Consider the following 20,283-nt stretch of genomic DNA (forward strand, 5'->3'; position numbering starts at 1 on the left):
AGAGGGTTTTATTCCAGCACAATACCACATTATTTCCACACAGTAAAGCTGCTGGTGTAACATGGACAATAGAAATAGTGATATGAAAGTCCTTCAAATCCTGGTGTGGACTTAATATCAAATGCCACGTTCCTCATGAGCTCAGCATAATTACAACTCTTTTCTCCCCATCCTACGTCTCTAATGCTTCTCTTGTTCGAAATAGGCGTCACAGCTTCTTTTGTGGTCTACCAAACAGTAAAAATCTGGCAAACGGCCATATTGCACCACATACTGTGCATACTTGAGCTATCTGGAAGAAGTGGACTTTTCTAAATCATCACTGTTGAATGATCACGTGTCGTGGCAGCAACGGTTTCTGTGTACCCTGAAAGCTCATCAATCCAAATGAAATAGATTCTCTCACAGCCTGGCATGCTGCGTGTGGGCCGAGGTGAAGTGAGATCATGGCTCTACAGCCCCTAATCTACAGACATGGAGCACTTCATTGCTCAGCCTGTGCCACCCCAGGGACAGCTGGTGCCTTCCACAATGGCCTTTATTCAGTCCTGCAGTATGCTCTCCAGCAGTCCAAACCATCACGGTCTTCAAATTATATTTCTTCTATGCAGGCCATGATGATTGAAACAGCAGTTTACTGTATTTCTGTGTGGTTTTTCTGTCCTCAGACAAAGTATTCATTTTAGTATTACTTTCAAAGTGTTCACATCTGATGAACAGCTCAAATCCAAACTCCACCTGACCAGAAACGTGATAATAGCAAAACCTGTTTCCCCAAAAATAATACTGAGCTCAATTTGTCTTTTATTTTATTCAGAAGTGGCATACCTTGTAGTCAAAGCCAAGTTTTTGTACCTCCATTGTTGAAACAGAAACCTACTGGGCTAATGCTAAAGCTAACACATGGTTTTCATGGGCCCAGAACTTTCTATTTTAAAGGCGAAAAAAGCACCTATATATGCACTAAAGAAATAGCAGCAAAGGTGAGCATCTAATTCCTAAACTTATCCATCTCCAGGGACTTTAAGAATTCAAGAGCTTTAATTTGCACTTCCTGACAGCGGGAGCAACGGAGTCTTTGGCCCATTACCAGGCATCCACCAATGCACCACAAAAGATCATTAATCTCCCTCAGGAAGATAAATTAGCCGGTGTCGCTAGCCTCAAGAGATCATTGTAGAGTAAGGCTTTTCCTTTAAATGGGCCTTTTCCCAGTTTATTTGGATACTCTACAGCACCGCACAGGACATGGCGACATTAGCACCAAATGAAGCAAAACTAAGAAGCTCAGTGGTAGAGTTGGGGGTCATTTTTCTGCAACAAAACGTTATCATTTATCACAAGTGACCAACTTCAGCTGTCAAACAAAATACACACGCTGCATTTACGGCAAAAACAGAAACAAACTGTGTGTCACGGGGACAGAACAACGTTCTCTGCCAAAATGCGCTGTTTGCCCAAGAGCTTGCAAACCAATAAAAGTAAGTGTGTGTACTAATCTTCCCATGAGGTGAATGTGTTCCTTTTTTCCACTATTCCTTCCTGCTTCAGCCCCTTCCAAAGATCAGTGAGTCCGCCGTGTTTTGACACTTAACGACGCTTGACCTTTGGGGTACAGAGCCCGGTGTCGGAGTGTTTAGTCTCCATGAAGCAGATTAGAAGGGTAAAGTCAGAGAAGATGAGGAGAGGCTGCAGCTTCCACACAGAGTGTCTTTATACCTGAAAGCTAGTGATTAGAGAGCTAATCTGCTCATGGGGTGGTCTGGCTGGAAAACGCGCATTCTGCGGCGAAAAGCACACCCAATGTTGCATCAGTAAATGGCGTGTTTAGAGGGTGGTGTCGAGAAAACCTCCTGGTATGAAAGTAAGAAAGAGAACAATGCTTTCATAAACACAAACTCAAGATTAAAAAGACACGGGGAGAGCCATGCTGCGCTAAAGCTTATTTACAAGCGCGAAACACGCAATAAAACGGAGCATTGAAGTTGTTGTTGATATTCCAGAGTGCTGGAAATTTTGTCTAATTGAGATTAAATCATTAGGGCTATTACAAGAAAGCCCATCTGTTCTAACTTAATCTTTTAACCTGCTGAAAAGCACCAAATGTGTTCAAGCTCATCAGAAAAACTGGTACATGTGATCCTCCATCCTCTGGGGGCCACCGAGGGTTGAAAAATACCCTGAGTGTTTTTCTTTTGTAACATACGATATAAAAGAAAACAATCTGTTTCTTCTCTCGTCATATAGAGAGAAAGATCTTGGCTAAAACCCAGAATGTGTTATCCCCACGGATTCTGATAACGGAGCCGTCTTGACACAGATATTTTAGAGGCCCCGACTCCCAACTCTGAGGCCTCTGACGGTAAGTTTGGCCCCAGTGTGCTGTGAAATCAAAGGAGTGCATAAAAAAGACGCGTGTGAGGGAGTGTGTAAGGAATATTTTCCAAATAGTTCTGTAGGGAAGCATGTTGAGTAACAAGAACACCTTTTGAGGTCTTTTAAATATGCTCAAGACACAAAACCTTAAAAAATGCTCTTAACTGCTGTTTGTGCTTAATTATTATTTATTTGTTCTTCTTCTAGGACGGTTATTAAAACTTTAAAATGCCCGCCTGCTGCCAGGGAAGGCTGCTCTAAGATTAATTGGCTTTCATGAATCCTTTTGGGTCTGTCAGTGATAACGCTACCGCTAAAGGTGCTTACCAATGAGCCTAAGAGCCTTTGAAGGCCAGGGTGGTCTTTTTCATATCAGTCCACAGGAAACTGAGCCAAAGCTTCTGGCCTTAAAGCTCAAACACAGGGAGAGGGGGGCCAAGATAAAAAAGAATTTGGTCTTGATTGGCCCAATTTAGAAAAAGAATCAACCGTCACCTGAGTGTCTGTGAATTATCCACCCTCAACTCTAACCACTGCTGTCACTTCCCTACGGACACGTGTAAATTCTACCAGACCCTCAAACTTTGGTTCAGGCCTGATGAGCTCACGCACTTAGCAGCAGATGCAAAAAACAAAGCTACCCGCATATTTACCAAGCCAACTATCAGGGGCTCTTATCTCAGATTGAAAACTGCCCAATTCAGACTGTTCTTGAACGCCACACGAGTCATCTGCGCTTTAATACAGCAGGTTTTTTTTATATTCTATATGACAAAGACCAGAATGAAGCAAGAGACGCTGGTCCAGCACACAGATGAGTGCAGGTTCTGATTTATTTCTTAAACTGTAACTTGGACAGAAATAATAATAAGACACCAATCAATGTTATCTTACCTTGGTTTTGAAAATATCAGGCCATACTGTTGGCAGGCGAGGCCCACGGTGGGGGTGTAAATGATCGGCATGAACCTTTCGATGTCTGATGCGATGACCCGGTAGAACAGCTTCTCGTTGTGGTCTTGGAGCCCCATCAAAAACACATACCTGACGGGAGTAAAAACATCGCGTGTCAATCTTTAACAGATAGACGGCTCGCGCGGTACCTGCTGAAGTAGGGACGGTTTTTGGAATTAAAGTCAGATGTGAAATCCAGTGTTTGGAGGGGAAATGTGCCAGGCAAAAGTGAAGAAACTGCTGGGAATTATTGGAAAGAGAAAAGAGAAAGGAAAAAGGTTTTTAGTCATGAGAACATTACCCAACTGAATAAGAGCGCGGTTCCAACAAAAGGTAAGGAAAAGGAAAGGAAACCTTCTTCTTGTGGACAATAATTGCAGAAAAAAAAGGGCTTGTGCGCCAAATGGTAGGAAAAATACACAGAATGAAGTCCACACGTTGCACATGAAGCAAATTAAACACAACAAACCTGAGAACACTTCATTCCCAATCAAGGAAGTTTCCATAAAGCCACGAGCACAAGGCAGCTGTTGTAGGGATGCGGAGCGTGCCCCCCCACTCTGCTGCAGGTACGCTACACAATACATGTGGAGATGATTGCTCTTGGGGAGTCTCAATTAGTAAACCGTTTGGCTACTGGAGAAAACAATTTGCGAAATAATGGCTTCCTGTGTTCCTCACCACTGAGTTAAATGTGTTTAGAAATGGATTTATCTGGACGTAAACATTTAGTGGATGCTTTGTTTTGCCCACATCTCATAGGTAGGCTCGGTACACGCCCCGAGGACGGGCGGCACTTTATCCAAAACATCCGGATTGAAATATTCGGAATTTGGTGCCATTGTTGATTTCCCTTTGATTTGAGTTGAGCGTCCACCACAGCTATATGTTGTATCTTCTGTTTCTTACACATTTGTCTTAAAATTATTTTAAAAAAAAAATAACCACTCTTCAGCCTGAGAAACACTCCAGGTCAAAGTTTGCTGTCTGACAGTGAACAGCGAACCAGCCTGCAAAGCGATAGAAATGTCACAGTTTCTGGATTTATTAGCTCATATTGATGATTAATGACCTGAAGCGTTATAGGGGAGGAGAAGTTCTCTTTTTACTGTCACCATATGGGCCGGTTCTGTGTTTCCCTGTACGGATGATTCCGATAGAACCTTTTGACAAGTCATTTAAATCTTTTATCTTAAAAAAAAAAGAAAAATCATTGTCTTTAAGCATTCCTAGTTTTTATCTGTTTGATCACTTCTTGCACCAAAGAAATACTGTAATAAACAGTAATTAATTTTCTGTTATGCGTGACTAAATTCTACATGCTGGAGGTTCAAGGAAACACCCTGGGTGGGTCACCAGCAGCTTTCAAAATTATCGCTATAGACAAGTCAGACATGCTATTACAAAGAAATGACTGTAGAGAGGTATAAATGTCATGGAGTTACACCCTGGAATAGGTGAATACAGACTGTGAGTAGTCCAAAGGGTCGACAAAGCAAAACTATAATCTCCACATCGTTGTATTGTACTGCGCTATTATGGAGGGTTTTTCCTCTATTCTTAACTTATGAAGGCATGCTGACTACCCACATTCAGGAAACAGGCCTATTTGGAGTACACACAGTATTTGAAAGGCTGGATTCACCCCGAGAGCCGTGGCTTTTCTAGAGGCAGCCTCCAGATGAGGCCAGGCCATAATCTCTGTCCATTTTCATTTCTATTGGCTGACCAAATGGCTCATTTTCATCTTGATATTGCTTCTGAACACCCATTTCCTCTGCTGACACAGTCGCTGCATCAGCCTAAAAGCAGGCGCTCACGTGCAGCCCAGACGGATGATTAAAATAGAACAGGAGGCAGCAAAAGTTTAGTTATGGCTGTAAACAATGACATGAGACCGTCCAACACATACCAGCGCAGAAATTCAGAGAGAAGGGAAGGGAGCAGACTGTAAGTAAACACAGCCGGACCGTGCGAAGCAGCCAAATAACTGTTATTAATACGGAGGAGCAAAGCCCAAAGTTGGAGAGCGCTGGAGGCCCTCAGACAGATTGTTGGTGACATTAACTGAGCATGGGAAATATGCAAAATGACTGTTTAGCCCTCCCTGTTGCTATGGTGGAAAATGATGCAGCCCGTCAAGTTCCTGTTGACCCCAAATCCTGTCTCACAAGTCAACCCACTCACCCCTGACATCAGTGACGGCTAATGGAACCGAGACTGGAACAATAGATGATAACTCGGATAGCCAAAAGTCGGTCTTAAAACGTATCATTCAAAGCAGTAAAGTAGGTTGTGGCTTGATTTTTAAGGCCAGGTCTTTTAAAGAGCCAGGACTCAAATATTAGTATAAAGAAGATTCATTACGTAATACTCAAAGCTATGAGTCTTCAGAGTCTAATAAAGTGCAGAACCTTTAGTTGTCTTTTGGTCACAGTGGACTTTACAAAAACACCCATGAAATGGAGCGGGATGAGGGAAAAAGGAGAAGGAAATAAATCTTTTGCGACGCTCATTAAATAGGCTTTTTGACTTAGAAGGCGCCCACATTATCGATCCAGGGAACCAATTAAACTCTGTTGCTGTATTTGTGGAAGCTTCACCTGTCCAAGTCGTCCCGCCTCATGTCGTAGTTCTTGAGCACCCGCATCAGCTGGACGTCTTGGCTGATGAAGCAGGGGGGCAGCAGGCCGTGGGTGCCCAGCTGCAGACGCTCCTCCAGGGAGAACGCCATCCCCTGCAAACACAAACACAGCAGGCTGTCAGTGTCACGTCACCACTGTACACGGTCCAGGAAGTAAAGATCTCAGGCTGTATTTGACCAGCTCAGAGCCAGAAATCTAAAAATAAATTCAATAATGTTTTGGCTGCACGATATGAATGGAAAGAAGAATAATTGACAGTTAGAACAGGTTCCTAAAACACAAGACAGACATGTATTCTTCGAAGATTTCAAAGGAAAGCAGTAAAATTTGTGTCACTGGCTGTCTTTTTGTAACAATCAGAGCTATTTAAAGATGTGTTCCAACCAATATAAGTACTTAATTAATTATCATTATCTTATAGTAAGTGATATTTCCTTTACTGTGCAGACAGCATGATACAGCAGCCCAAGAGTCGACCTTTGTGGGCGGAGCCAACGTTGTTGGACCTGCAACAAGGTCCAGACGTCACTCTGACATTCACTATGGCTTTCATCTTCTCTGCCCTGAACTCTGAATGGAAACAGTGGAAAGCAAGTATACGTTTACTGTCAAGGCTGTGGCCCTCAAAAAACTTGACCTCTGACCTGTGAGCCTGTTCCACAGGGGGAAAGAATGAGCTCACTCAGGAAATGTGTTTGCTGTCAAAAAGCATCGACGGAATGAGCTATTTAAGCTAGAGCGTGGTCTGATATTGGAGATTTGCCCTCAAATTACCCTGAATGCTCCACTGTGCATAAAACAAAACAACTGACGTTGCAAAAAACATCTGTTATTCGCTGTGTGTTTTGTGAAATAATACAGCAGACTGCTTTTAAACTGCAGATTTGAGATTGCTGAGGGAAAATAACAATAAATCAGAGGGAGTTATGGCGGACAAACCAGCGAAACCAGCTTCCTTGTTGGCACCAACATCTGAAGAAACCTATGGAAGCCTTCTGGAATTTCTGAATGGAAATGTAGAGGTTCACACAGAGCGAGGTGTAAACTTCACACGTGTTTTTCAGTCGGCGCGCCAAATCTTCTGAGCACATGTTGGAGGAAAAAGGCAGCAGTTTTTTCAGAGCCTGAGCTCCCGATCCATCCGTTGCTCTTGCAGTCTGTACTTAAACGGACCTCAAACGGACAGAACTGGCCCTGAATTATAACCTTCTCCAATTATCAGGAAAGTTTTTTTTATTTTTTTGGGAGCAAGCAGTTCATGTGTGTGTGTGGAAAAGGCAGCTGCTTCCAGAACTGACCATGGGGGAAATATGGGAAAATATTCCTAAAATACAGTCTGGGCTCAATATGAGGCTGTAAAATTAGACTCCGACGCTCTTTCATTAGCTGAAATATACCTCCAGCTATTTCCATCACACTCACTTCCACATGAACTGTAAGAACAGCTGTAATACACAACATTATTTCTGTATCTTCTACTACTGTTTTGTGGCGAGAAAAAAAAAGGAGGGGGGGGTTGTCATTTTCACAAGTTCATTACCATTAAACGTATATATTCGTAAATATACATTGAGCCGAAGGTCACCGACTTCTCCTTGCAATGGCAAAAACAAAGGTCAAGCCTTGATTCCTTGACCTCCACCTGCACAATAGCAGAGTGACATCCAACAAAATGCAAAATAAAGATTGATTCTAGCAATGATTTTGTTGGCCAGTCAGAATATTTATTCATACAAGGTGAGAGGATTTGTAGTTTTGTAAATCAATGGGGTTTTTTCCCCTCAAATCATTTCCTTCATGTTTGATTTTTTGCTAATGCTACTGCTAACATATACACAAACACTGCTAAAAGACCCAACAATTAGCACAATTCTTAAAATAATCAAATTATTCCTTTTTGAAAGAAGGATCATGCTGTATTTTTCTTTAGCTTTTTAATGAAAATAGCGGACAAAAGTGGCCTTTATATCACACGTATATGATATCACAGCATGAATTAAAAGGAGCCCGAAAGTCTTCTATGCCTCATTAACAATAATTACCCACACAGACCTATGGACACTCAAATGCCGCCATTGTCACATGCGAAACAGATACCGTCCATGGAACTGCGCCCAAAATAACCAATTAACAAACTCCACAGAGGAGGAGGCGACTTGGCCATCAACTTTGCGACTGAGGAAACGGTTGGTTGCGCCGGGGCTGGGTACTGATGATGGAGAGGAGAAAAGAGCGGGGGTGGGGGTTTCCGTGGTCAGATTAGCCGTGCACGGTTCGCATGCTTTAGCCAAAAAAAAAAAAAAAAAAGCGTGGGAACCTTTGATGCCAGTTTTGACATCCCTTTGACTTTTGACTCGAACGTTGGCTTTTCGACGCCCTCGTTCCCAACTTGTCAACGGCGCTGCCGGTCTTTGCAACTAGGGGGAGGGAAGAGGCTTTCTGTACATTTTTAGCTGCGCTATACAGCGACCTACAGTATGACCCTGCCTTTTTAAACGTGCAGACACACACAACACATGCAGGTTTTCCATGTTTGTCCCTCTGAACACATGTTTCAGCATCCTGATGCCTACTCTCTCCCCCCGCAGGCACTGAACCGGGCTGGGCAGGATAAACCCAAGAGCGCTTCCACATGTCTTTGACCACATCTAAAGCGCCCACACCCTGTGCCAACACATGATGCCCACGGCCTTGTGTTCCAGAAGCCGTGGTAACGGCCCAAACCTGTAATCTGCGTACCGACTAGTGCCACCCTTAACCTCGATGTGCTGCCGAGCCCGACCCGCTGCTTTTAGACAGGAAACAGCTCATTAGTTCACCAGAAGGCCAAACAAGGAGGATGAAAGGAGAAGTTCTGAAATGCAATCGCTGCCTCCTTTCCTCTCCACTGCATAGGAGGTTCAAAGGGTGTGTTTGTTGTTACATTTTCAGGTTAAAGATAAGAATTCCAAACATTCTGCTACCTAAGGCTTTTAATTTTCATCTACTGTAACCACACAAATCTCACAGGGGAGGCACTCCTTTCATTACAGTGTGACACTTCCTCAAATTAAATCCCTTAATGCCAGTGATCTTGAATTCCTCCTACAATGAATTACACATCACCTCCTTTAAGACCCTCTGTGACTTGGGTGAAATTCATCAAGGGAATCCGATTCATAGGCAGGAACAATCACACTAATAAAATTTGCGAGGTGACCTCAATGGGACAACATCAGAATGCTGCAATTGACCAAACCTGCGGCTGGGAAGCTCCCTTTTTCCAGGTTTTCCCTGAAGATTTGTGCAAGAACAGTGATCCTTGGAGATTTGATAAGCTTATATTCCAATGGTTGAATTGGCTATACTAAACTCTCTTCCACATTATGAAGCACAGATGACAGATCCCACTAGCTTTGACCATTGTTCATTGGTTTACCTCTCAGGACAGGTCGATACGCAAGAGCAGCTTCTGTTTAACTACCGTGTGACTGGATGAAGAAACCCAAAATCAGCTGCTAGTTCTCATTCATAGCTGACAATAAAGAGTAAACAAGTAAGAAACTGGAAGCCCCCCTAAAAAAAACACGTTTAAAAGTAATGCATTTTCTTCTGAATGACCCGAAAAGTGGGATTTTCAAAAAACTGCACTTTTTTCCAGGTAAGACAGCCTTGTGCTGGTGTTGAATGGAGAATCTTCTAATTTCTGCACTTATCTTTGCAGTAATAATGGTAGCAGTAATGTTCTGAATGCCAGAGTAAACACATTTCATTTCACATCTGTAAAACCAATCAACTGTCACGAAACACAACTGTTAAGTCTTTTACATCACTGCATTAAAATACCCTGATGCAACCCCAGTGAAATATCAAACAGCAACAGCGGAGGAAAATGAAATCATCTGTGTTTGCTGTTGGTGACAAGAATATGGGTTGGTGACTCATGATGAGACTAAATAACTGGTTTGGATAGACAGTTTCTCAAAAGGAACCCGAACCACAAATGAAAACCCTCAAAAGCCTTTTCAGCTTTGTGGAAGAATTTTTAAATGACCCGGTGCCAAAAGAAACAAGCGGTGATTGATGCCGAGATTCCCAGATAGAACCCGAGGAGCGGACCTCCCCCAGTCCTCCAACGTCAAACACGCTAATCCCAATTCCGAATAGAAAATCTCCTAAATGTTGCGCTCCTTTTCTCTCCCTGAGCCCTCAATAGTGGTGCCCTCTGCCCTGGATAAAAAAAAAAAAAAAAACCTCTTTTGAGAAAGACCAGAGCCCAGCACGATGAAGAGGTTCCCCCCCATTAGACCTCTTTCAACCGCGGCTGCAGATCAGACGCGGAGACAAAACCCCACAGTTCTTCAGAGGGCCGAGGGCTCAAATGTTTGGTGCTGAGATACGGCCCAGCTGAGTGTGTGTGGCCACAGAGCACTTTCCTATTCAGCGCTCTGTGGGAGAGAACGCTTTCTTTTCACAGGAGGCCGAGTCGAACACTAAGAGGTGGCTTTTTTTCAGTAGAACAACGTGCTGAAAGCGATCTAGGCGATAGCCATCAGGCCTCCTCCTGTTCCTGGGTTATCTGACGTGGCGATCGTGCTCGCGGGAGTGTCACCGCTGCTTTATCAGGCTTGTTTTTATTTTCTGTACATGCTGCATTTGATGCTTCACATGTAATGGCTAACAGAAAACTGATCAAATCACAGAGAGGAAACCGACATGTACTTGTGCTTTGCCTCAGTGCCCATGTGCAACAAACAGTCTATACATCACAAGGACCGCCGCACGCTAATTTACAGCACAGGTGAATATTTCAGTTACATCCTCCTCCACAGAGGGAACAGTAGAGTTACAGTAAACCCAGGTAAAACCGCATCACTTACACAGGAAACCAATAAAGAGGTTTAAAATGTGGTAATGAAGGCTTTAATCAACACTTTAAATGTAGTTATTTTGGGCTGACGCTTCTGGCTTATGAGGGAAGTCAAAGTTTTTCAACTATATTTCAGGTCTGAGACAAGTCCTCGCTTTGTTGCCGACTTCACAGTCACTCTTTCACTACGGGAAATTCATACTGGTGTCTTTCACTGGATCCATCAAAACCCCTCAAAAAACCACAGGATTTTAAAAGCTGTTCCATTGTGATCAAACCATCTTGTTTTATTGTGAGTATTTCAAAGATAAGAAGTAGAATATGAGCTCCGAACTCAACATTGACTTAATTTAACTGTGAGAAAGTCAAAGTCTGGCTGTGCCGCACACCAACGGCTCTGGATCCACTTCTGCTGGTGAGGTCAGAGCTTCTTTATGCAGCTGACCAAACAGGGAACGCAGGATCGCTGCGGTGGTTCCCGCTATGACCGCCACGTGTTCTTCGCTCTCACAGTCCACCAGAGCTCCTGCTCAGGACTGCTGCAGAGAGATGTGCAGCATGCAGCAGAATATGATTTAATTACATCAGTGTGTTCATCAGGGAAGAGGCATTTATGCATCATAAGGCTGCAACCAGATCAGCTGATTCAGTCTTTTATTCCCTCACAGGGCCAGACATGTCCACACAAACGACCAAATCAGTGAACCCGAGGGTAATAACGGCTTCAGAAACAATGAGTCAACAATAAGAACAATTAGACCCTTGAAAACTAGAGCACATGTCCAGAAATATTTTAGGTCAGCGGAAGCTGCACTCGAAACTCGCTATCAGAGGAAGACTCACATGAGTTTAGTCGTTCAGCTGGCGGCGACCCACACTGACGGATATTCTGGCCAACAGCTGGAGGAAAGGATGACTCACAGGTCTCCATCCACCGTTTATAAACATACAGCGATGCCGCCATCCGTGCACGCATGCACATTCAACCTACAGTCATCATATGGTTCGGGACATGCCTCCACCTCCACCTGAGATCTGTTACTGAGGCCTGGGTTGATCCCGCCTGGGTCACATGACTCGAGTTAATCAAGCTTCATTCCTCGGATAAACAGCAATTCCCTCTCAAATTCTTGGCTTCATGTTTTCGCCAGAATGTGATTCAATGAACCTTTATCATGCTCACTTTGAATCCAAACACCATACACAACTCTGAAGCAGAAAAGAAACCAGCTGATTTCTAGCAAAACACATGATGCCCATGGGGCATAAAACTAGTCCAAGGCAGAGGTCCACAAACGCATCACAGAGGTCCACAAACGCATCACAGAGGTCCACAAACGCATCACAGAGCCACACACGTAACATCTCCCTAATGTGGGTTTATAAGAAGAAAAGCTGAGCCCGTTTGATCACGCTGCAGAAGAAGCCTCCACACACCACGACTTTCTCATTGTCCAGCTGCACACCAGGGCGTATTTTTGTTTGATCAAGGGTGGCGTGTTTGTCTAGACTCTGTAAAAACATCTGGTGGTGGTAAGAGAGGGCACAGGCCGGCGGAATGACAGATTCATCCCATGGTTGTCATAACTGGGATTAGAGGGTGGGATGGGTGAAAGCATGGGGTGTAGAGCGGGAAAACGAGACAGACGAAGGTGAGGGACGGACTGATCAGGAGGCCAGGGTCCGACCGCTGGATTGGGTGGGACCAGCAGTCACCTCATTTAGGTGGCAGGTCTTACATAACAGCTCAAACCACCGAAAAACCCCTCACCAGCACCTCACCTCAGATGAAAAACAGGAAGAAAAGCTGGAAATAGAAAGATCGAACACATTTTCAAAACCTTCAACGTGTAAAGAAAAGAGAACTCTAAGGTTGTCAGGCTTTTGATGAATTTGGTGAGAAAAAAAAAAAAAAAAAAAGGCCCAGGAGCCTTTTTCTCATCTGCTTAATGTCTCTGTGTGGGAGTGACTCAGCCTGAACGGTTTCCCACCAGTTCCTCACATTTGCACTAGAACAGCTAAAAGCAGGCTGCAGTTTGTTCAAGCAGACAAAGCAGAGAAGTCTGGAACTGCCCAGTCTCCCTCAGAACACAATAAAACCCGACTGTGGTTTTCTTTTTAATCAAATTTGATCAACAATTTCAACAATGTAGTATTCATCAATTCAACCTTTCATTTCACTGTTCCTGTATTAGTACAGCAGCGTTTAGTCATTACTGTCGATTCAGACAGTCAATTAATATGGCCGACGTATCAACTCAAAGGTGGAGTCAAATCTAGTCGATCTCCCTCTGGTGGCTGATTGCACTGAGAAACTAAGCTCTAAAAACGACGCTAAATGATTGTCTTGATGCTAAAGATTCTGGTTTTCAGGTTAACTACAAACATATGATTGGCAGGCTGTTCATACTGAACCAGGAATGTCAACAGTGCGGCTGCAAATGAAGTCACGGCCTCAAAATGGCAAAAGTATAGAAACGGCTGCAAAAGGCAATGAAACAATCAATCAGTTGTGAATAATGAGTATTCAGCAACGGGAATACTGAAATTCAACCTTAATAATCCATCCATCCATCCATTCTCTACCGCTTATCCGGGGTCGGGTCGCGGGGGCAGCAGCCTAAGGAGGGAAGCCCAGACTTCCCTCTCCCCAGCTACTTCCAACCTTAATAAATTTAAGAAAAAGTGTTTCAAGAGCTGGTGGAAGAAAACAGGTGCTCACCCTCGAGAGAGCGGCCATTCATGGTTTCCACTGTACAACAGAGGAACCCAGTTCTACAACACTTGACGTGTTTCTACATGTTCTTTTGCATTATGTATGCGTGTAAGTGCTCATGGAGGTGTTGGAAGAGTGACAGAAGGGGTGAAGGGCTAACAATCCTTTCATTCACGGTTTTTCCATGTTCTTTTGCATTGTGCATAAATGGAAGCAGCAAAGTAGGTGTTGGAAAAGTGACGAAAAGGAGTGAAGGGAAAACAGTCCATCCATCCATTCTTTCTTTATTTTCATTAAAAAGATGCTTTCGCCTCCATCCATCTTCTCCTCTCTATTTCCAGGAACCATTTGGGAAGATGTATCTGAATAAAGATAGGAGTGCACGTGCGTGTAAGCTCATAGTTGATCCTGCGCCCTGTGTCCTTCGCCCTGAATGATGGGATATAACATGGATATACGGTGGAGGTCTGAGGATCAGCGTGTCAGTCATTTAAATTACACACACACACATGGAAACACAGATGGGCCTCTAACAAAGAAAAGTCTGCCGGTTTCACTGGAAACCTAAACCACATTTTTCCTCAAGATCTGCTCAGTGGATGCTCGCGTTGCAGGAATGCATGTACTGATTCTGGAGGAACTTGTCATGCGGCATCACTGCGCTCATTGTTTCCAGAGGCCACGGCAGTTATCTTACGCTATAAATCATACAGGGATCAGCAATCAAGTGGAAACCTGGGCAATATGAGACAGCCATCTACGCTGAAATAGAGTCGTGCTGAAGCTCGCGTGTGGCCTCACGGAGAGCCAAATACCCATTGCGGCCATGACATAGCATCGGTAGCTACGGTCCCTTACTGATGTCATTATTACAGCTGGAAGATTGGAGAATATACGTTACACAAAGGATGATGACTGACGCGCTCTTCTGCGTGTTTCTGTTACTTAAACGGTTCAATTAAGTCTGAGACTAAAGCCAGAAAGGCATGTCCCAGCGAAGGACCAGGCACGTCAGTGAGGCTGCCAAACGATTCAAACAAATTAGCTGCCTGTTGGAAAAAGCCAAAAGTAAACGTGAGCTCTTGGCTGCCAAAGTCCTTTGAATTTTTAGAAACATTTGACTGACAGGTCCATTAGGTATAAGTCATAATATAATTGCTTATTGTAAGTGCATGGGCAGGAGGTGACTTCAAGCATTTGGAGTTTGGACGTGTGAGATGTTTGAACTTTCCAAGGACCGCTGACATGAACCTAAATGGCAAAGAAACGAAAACCTTGACGTGACCCGGTCCTTCTGGACACACCGTGAAATTTCCACACATGCCAGAATGCGAACGCCTGTTAAACTTTGCAGTCAGACGCGACTCGTTTTCCCTTTAACACAGGACAGCTGCAACAGTGCTTCTCTTAATTCTCTGACACTTGGCTCTTTCTCCGCGTGTCATCAGGAGGCTTGAGAGTAAAGCAAAAACAAACAAGATGTGCAGCCCAGGTGAACAGGCAGCTTTGTGCATTTAATGAAACAGCTTAAGAGCACATGCAGCTTTTTGCGTCAATCAAAAAGGAATGAATTCTTGCTGGCAATCCTCACTCTGATGGTAAGAATGGTAGTACTACTAATGTACTCTTACTAATAGAAGTAAATGTGGTCAGAAATCTTTTTAATTAGCTTTTTACATGCACGCTTGTATGCGCGACTGGTTGCCTACAAGGTACTGAGTGGAGCTTGAAGTCAGTCTCAGCACCATCTCTTGTGGAAATTCCATTACGATTGAATCTCTGGTCATGACTTTACGCTACTATACAACAGAGACACACATCGTAAAGGACTTGGATGAAAGGGAGAGGTGACATATTGGTCTGTGGTTTTCATATCACCTATTTAACTTCTCTGGCCTGCATAAATATCTCTGAAGGGACCTTACAGACGTGGTCGTTTAGTCAAATAGTCATATGGGAACGGAATGATGAGAAAGTGGTTCGGAATGTTTAACTTATTTTCAAACTGACACCCAATTCAACCATTGACAAATAAAATTCTGACGATGTAATGTAAGAATCACTAAATAGCAAACAGCCTGTGACCGTCAGCCGACCCTAAATATAAAAAACTAACGCTCGATTCAACTCAGACTAACTTCTTTCACCCTGTCATCTAAGACATGACCTGTGGCTCACCCCAAAGGTCATGAGGGATCATTTGCCAGTTTCTAGAGTGCAGATGATATTCTCACTTTGGGATTGAAATCATGAATGAGCCCGATACCCTCATTCAGAAGACTGAGTGGAATATAAAACGAGCTCCGACACGCTGTCTCTGCTCAGGCCCTGATTTACAGTCTGGTGGCTCGAAGGCCAGATGTGAATATATTCAAGATGTATACGAGTACTGACAGCTCAGACCACAGCCAGCGGTGGCCCCGGGTCACATGTGGCCACATTCTTTCAACAATGTGGCATCAGAGTCACATATAAAAGAATGAAATCATCCAGTCCAAGGACGGAGACGCTGGCAAAGATTTTCAACTTTGAAGCCTTAAAAACTGATGATTTTAAATATTCTGTAACCTGCGAAGTGTTTTTTCCCCTCCAAAAACTTGCATGAATGAGATATCTGCAGCATTCATTTGCTGAATTTATAATCCAAGAAATGGACACTAAATGTGAAAATAGTTACATTATGCGAGAGGTGCTTTATTCATTTCCAGGTGGGCTACAAGAAGAGCCAAGTTCTATTTTATGCATTACTGTCATCTAACAATAGTTGCATGTGGGGTTTCACTCCAAAGCCGGTGGTACAGGTTCTGTGAGAGGTCATAGGTTCGGATCCCAAGTGAGCACAGCACCTGATTGGAAATAATGGAATCTTGATCCAATATAAATCTCACCTATTCGCCAGCAGATTCTGTCAGAAACTGGAAAATTATAATTAAGTCAACATGTATGATGGACCCCAAGGAGACGAGGATCCGTGTAGTTGCTGATTAACATTTAATTAGTGCTCTTCAACAGGCTGACCTGTTGAAGACGAAGAAAGAATTACTTTGCTTTCTGAATTGGCTATGAGGGGTCACCAGTTCAAACTCTGCATAGGACAGATACCAGTGATGATCTCAAGTAGCACAGAAGTTGAAAATGACCTCATCTCTAATCAAACTCGAGACTTTACTTCAGTTTTTCCTGTCGGATAGATCAGGGTACCGCACGCTGAAGCTGCGGTGAACTTTGCACAAGCTTCATGACAAAAGGAATTTTCAATTAACAGCGGGACTAACCATAATACCCTAATAGCAGCCGATTAGTTCTTAATGCTTGCCATACAGGAATAACAATGTCATAGCAATTTCCTTGAAATATCATCTACAATTTGGTCTATGTGCTCTCACTGCATCAAAAAAATGTCATTTTCTGTGATTTTAAAAGCTCAATTTCTCTTTTAAGTCTTGGTTAATACTTATAGAGCCATCAACTAAAAGGCCTACGTGATATTCAGGAACATTCCTCACTCAACATGTCATAAAATCATTGGAAATATCCTTGGAACAAAGTTAAGTTATACATCACATATATGCTAGCCGATGTCTAAGCATAAAACCTGCCAACCCATATAAGTATATCATTGACTGTGGTTTATAGGCATTTACCTACATATTACAGGAACGTATTTGGCAAAATGTCACGTAAAATCCACAAAGCAACTGTTAATAATTTGTAGAGCAGAACAGAAACCCCCCAGACTCTAATAATGTGGTAGCAACCTGTACAAATATTTGCCTCCATGTTCACATAGCTATGTATTTTACATACATAATTTACACAGAGTTCAGCAAAAGGCCACATGACACTAGCGTTTGGAAAGCAAATGAGCTGTGATGAATATAGCCATTAATTTCACGCTAAACACAAAAAGGTGAGACATTTTCTGGCGCGATAAGTGCCATAACTGACTGCTCAGCACAATATTTTCTGACTACGTGAGCTATAAGCCACAGAACAACAGGTTGCTCTATTGTGTTCAAATCCCATAGCCACAGCCCTGATATCCCCCATCTGTTTCCTACTAGAATGGCAGCCACAGAGTTCATGAGCATTTGTCCCGAGAAAACAGCCCTTCAAATCCATCCTTTCCTCTCAGGAGGATGAGAAAGAGCGCACATCAGCTCCAAACTGCCTTCTTAAGCTTTTCCCAATGAATGCCTCCCAACAAATGTGCCGTGTAAGGCCTTCATGTGCGCTCTCATTCCTCAGCCTACACAGTCATTAGCGAGCTGAAGACTACAGTATTCAATCTTTGTTCACATGGGCGCGCTCATTAATCAAAACTGTTTTCTCTTTCAACACTGCAGCGGCACAAAACAATGGTGGCGGATACAGTATGTGTAAAAAGTAACGTGAGTGCTGAACCAAAGTTCTTTGTACTGACAGAACTAGTTTGTTTCCATCCCCAGGAAAGGGTTCTGCATATTATCCAGGGCATTTCCTCTTTATTCTGCAGTGCAAGCACAATGCTAATGCTAAATATTCGTATGAAACACACACTGAAACAAGCCAGCAGTGCTCTTTTTCTGCTGGCAAAGTTCAGTTTTTTGGTGATAACAGTACTTCTAATGTGACCGAATTGTGTTGCTTTCCCAGAATAAAACTAGTCATTTTGGTGTCTTAAGTAGATACAGTAATCAAATGTAACCAAACTGCAGCCAGTTGTTGGTTAAAAACCCTCCAAAGAATTCAGTTGGTCACACAACTGTAGCCAACACACCCTATTTGATGATGACGCACATGCTTTTAAAAGAGATACGGCTCCAGAAAATAAGTTGTGTCAATCTCTATAATCTGCCATTCCACGACAGACTGACGAACTACAGACAGCATCTAATTTACTTCTCATTTTCTTGATCCCCACGAAGCAACACTGAGCCCTGACACTCACGAAAAAGACCGTATGAAATTTCTCAACCTGAGAAAATATGCGAGCGCGAGGGTTTCTTAAATCAAGAGGTGTCAACTTGTGAATGTACAGACATGCTTGTTGGTCAAACAGCCTTGAAAAACGAGCTGCTGTTGACTTAAGGAGGCCAGGCTTGAGTGTGTGCATGTGTGTGTGTGTGTGTGTGTGTGTTGGGAGGGGTGGTGCTGGACACGCAGGGCTCCTCAAACACAGCCAATCCCCCTGAGGTGCTCTTTTCATGCATGAGAGTCCCGGTCCCTCAGGAGCCTGAGTGTTGCTGGGAAAGCATCCAAGACTCTGATGGCGGTTGCAAATGTGTCAAGATTTGGGTCCAAATATTCACCTGTGACATGCACTGACAGATATCTTTCTTCCTTTTTTTTTTACCGGCGCAGTCAAGTGTTACTGGAGTAAACTAAAGCGGCCACGGATTGACAGATACCTTTGGTTTTCATAAAATTGGCTCTTAAATGTGACTGATGTCAGTAAATGTGGTCTGATTTAATGTATCCGCAATGATAGGGAGTCGATCCAATTAAGACGGCGTCTCTAAATAGCTTATTGCGTAATCGGTGGGGATAACGGGCGACTTCCCCTCGTTTATCTTCGTAACTGCTCTGCCGGCAGGTACAGAGAGTGTCAACACCAAGCTCGGGTGAGGATTGCACTGAAGCGTTTTCTTGTTTTCACTGCTCTCTGATCCTACACGTGGGAAAATCTCCTCTGCCCTGGCGACCACCTACACGGCAGCGGATTCTTTAAAAACACCAAGACTGTAAACACGTGGAAGAAAAGAATTTGTGACCTCAGAAAAAGCAAACAAAGGTGCCGTTAAAACATAGAGGGGAGGCTGCGATGCTGTCACACTTTAATGCTAAAGGGCACAGCTCTTCGTTTTAGTAACTATAATAAGAGTTTGAAGTTTGGGGGTTCTAACCCCCAAAGCCATAAAACTGCTGATGGAGGCTGCCATCAGCACAGATCAGTTTTGATGATAACCCTCCGTCTGACCTCAGGACCAGCTCACAATGGTCACGTATCCCCGCTGTAGCAGAATGCTACAACACAATCCTTCCACTGAACTCTCGCCGCTCTGTGATTGTGTAACCACGCAAGAACATCCACCACCTTTGATAGACAAAGGCGGCATTGAAAATATGGTGTGTGTGTGGGGGGGGGGGGAGCTCCCCGAGGTGAAGATTCATAGGGAGGTGATGAGACTCAGAATCTGTCTGCGGTGAGAGTTAATGCCTTCTGGATTGTCCTGATGAATGAGGACCACCTTAGCAACGGAACACAACAGTGCAGTTATTGAAGCGATTAAGGAGGACCTGCTGCTGAAGATATATGGCATCATGAGTGTGTGTGTGTGTGTGTGTGTGTGTGTGTGTGCATACGTGAGGGCCGTAGGCCTCGTGTAGGGGTCGGCTGCGAAAGCAGAGCAAGGGTGCAGCCTTCTGCCCATCTGGCCGATCTGCTCGAGTCCATTAGAGGAATGTCTGGTCTCCATCAGTGCATGCAGTTACCCCGAAACACCTGGCCACACCTGAGACTGCACACACAGGCCGAGTTCTGTGGTCCCCCCGGTACCAGGAGGATTGACAAGTGCAGCTGCTCGGCCTAGTGTCTAAACAGAGAAGGTTTTGTCCCGTTTTCACCGCTCAGTTAAACGAGGGCTTGTAATCTGACGGGCAACATTACTGGGTTCAACCTCGCATAACTGCTGTCACCCACCTCTGAGCTCTACTAATATCAGCGGTACCAAGAATGCGGTCAGATCGGGCCGGCTTTGAAA

General features: G+C 43.8%; 1 protein-coding gene across 1 annotated transcript in view; it reads right to left on the bottom strand.

Annotated features, from left to right (window-relative positions):
- The window catches only part of me1 (malic enzyme 1, NADP(+)-dependent, cytosolic), a 47,422-nt gene that overhangs the window by 21,880 nt on the left and 5,259 nt on the right, over positions 1 to 20,283 (bottom strand). The window contains exons 2-3 of the mRNA XM_003965892.3: positions 5,934 to 6,067; positions 3,271 to 3,420 (exon numbers count right to left, since the gene is read on the bottom strand). Coding sequence (XP_003965941.2) covers positions 3,271 to 3,420; positions 5,934 to 6,067 — 284 coding nt within the window. The remainder of the gene's footprint in view (positions 1 to 3,270; positions 3,421 to 5,933; positions 6,068 to 20,283) is intronic.

The sequence above is a fragment of the Takifugu rubripes genome, chromosome 7 (assembly GCF_901000725.2).
Source record: "Takifugu rubripes chromosome 7, fTakRub1.2, whole genome shotgun sequence".
NCBI classification, from domain to species: domain Eukaryota; kingdom Metazoa; phylum Chordata; class Actinopteri; order Tetraodontiformes; family Tetraodontidae; genus Takifugu; species Takifugu rubripes.